Raw genomic sequence first — 546 nt, forward strand, 5'->3', positions numbered from 1 at the left:
TGGCGCGGAGGTGCGGCGTCGGGCTGCCCACCGGGTCGGCCGGGTTCAGGGTCATGCTCTGTTTCAAGATCTTGGGGTTACTGTAGCCGTAGGCGCCGCTCTCGGACTGGAGGAACGAGGCGTTGAGAGCATCATCGTAGAAGGTCGTTTCCATCTTTGCAGTCATAGAACAGTCCGTCACTTCACGTGGGGTTAGTTTGGGCTGCGCGCAGAAGTTTCGGGGCCGCAACAGCGCGCTGGCAAGCGGGGGATACCCGCGCCTCCCGGGGCCTTTGGCAAGGAAAGTTTCTCTAAGAGCGCGCGCACCCGCCGGCTGTGCTCCTCCCTGCGCCCTGCTCACCAGCTGGCTCCAGGGAGCGCAGGGTTAAGTTGCCGCCTGCACTCTTACTTGTCGGTTCGCGCGCGCTGCCCTGCTTTGAAAAGTCGCGGTCACTCACTGAGCGCTTCTTGGGCGCTGCGATCCCTCGGAGTCCGCCGAACAACTGGCTTCGCAGCGACAGCGGCTCTCCGGGCGGCGGAGATCAGCTCCGACCCCGCGGGACTGGG

The 546-nt window shown here is 64.7% G+C and overlaps 1 protein-coding gene across 1 annotated transcript in view; it reads right to left on the bottom strand.

The window, feature by feature from the left end:
- The window catches only part of JUN (Jun proto-oncogene, AP-1 transcription factor subunit), a 4513-nt gene extending 3974 nt beyond the window's left edge, over positions 1–539 (bottom strand). The window contains 1 exon segment of the mRNA XM_027774369.1: positions 95–539. Within this exon segment, the coding sequence (XP_027630170.1) occupies positions 95–166 (72 nt within the window). The 5' untranslated portion in view covers positions 167–539.
- Positions 540–546: the final 7 nt, after the last annotated feature.

The sequence above is a fragment of the Tupaia chinensis genome, unplaced genomic scaffold, assembly GCF_000334495.1.
Source record: "Tupaia chinensis unplaced genomic scaffold, TupChi_1.0 Scaffold000425_1, whole genome shotgun sequence".
Lineage (NCBI taxonomy): Eukaryota > Metazoa > Chordata > Mammalia > Scandentia > Tupaiidae > Tupaia > Tupaia belangeri.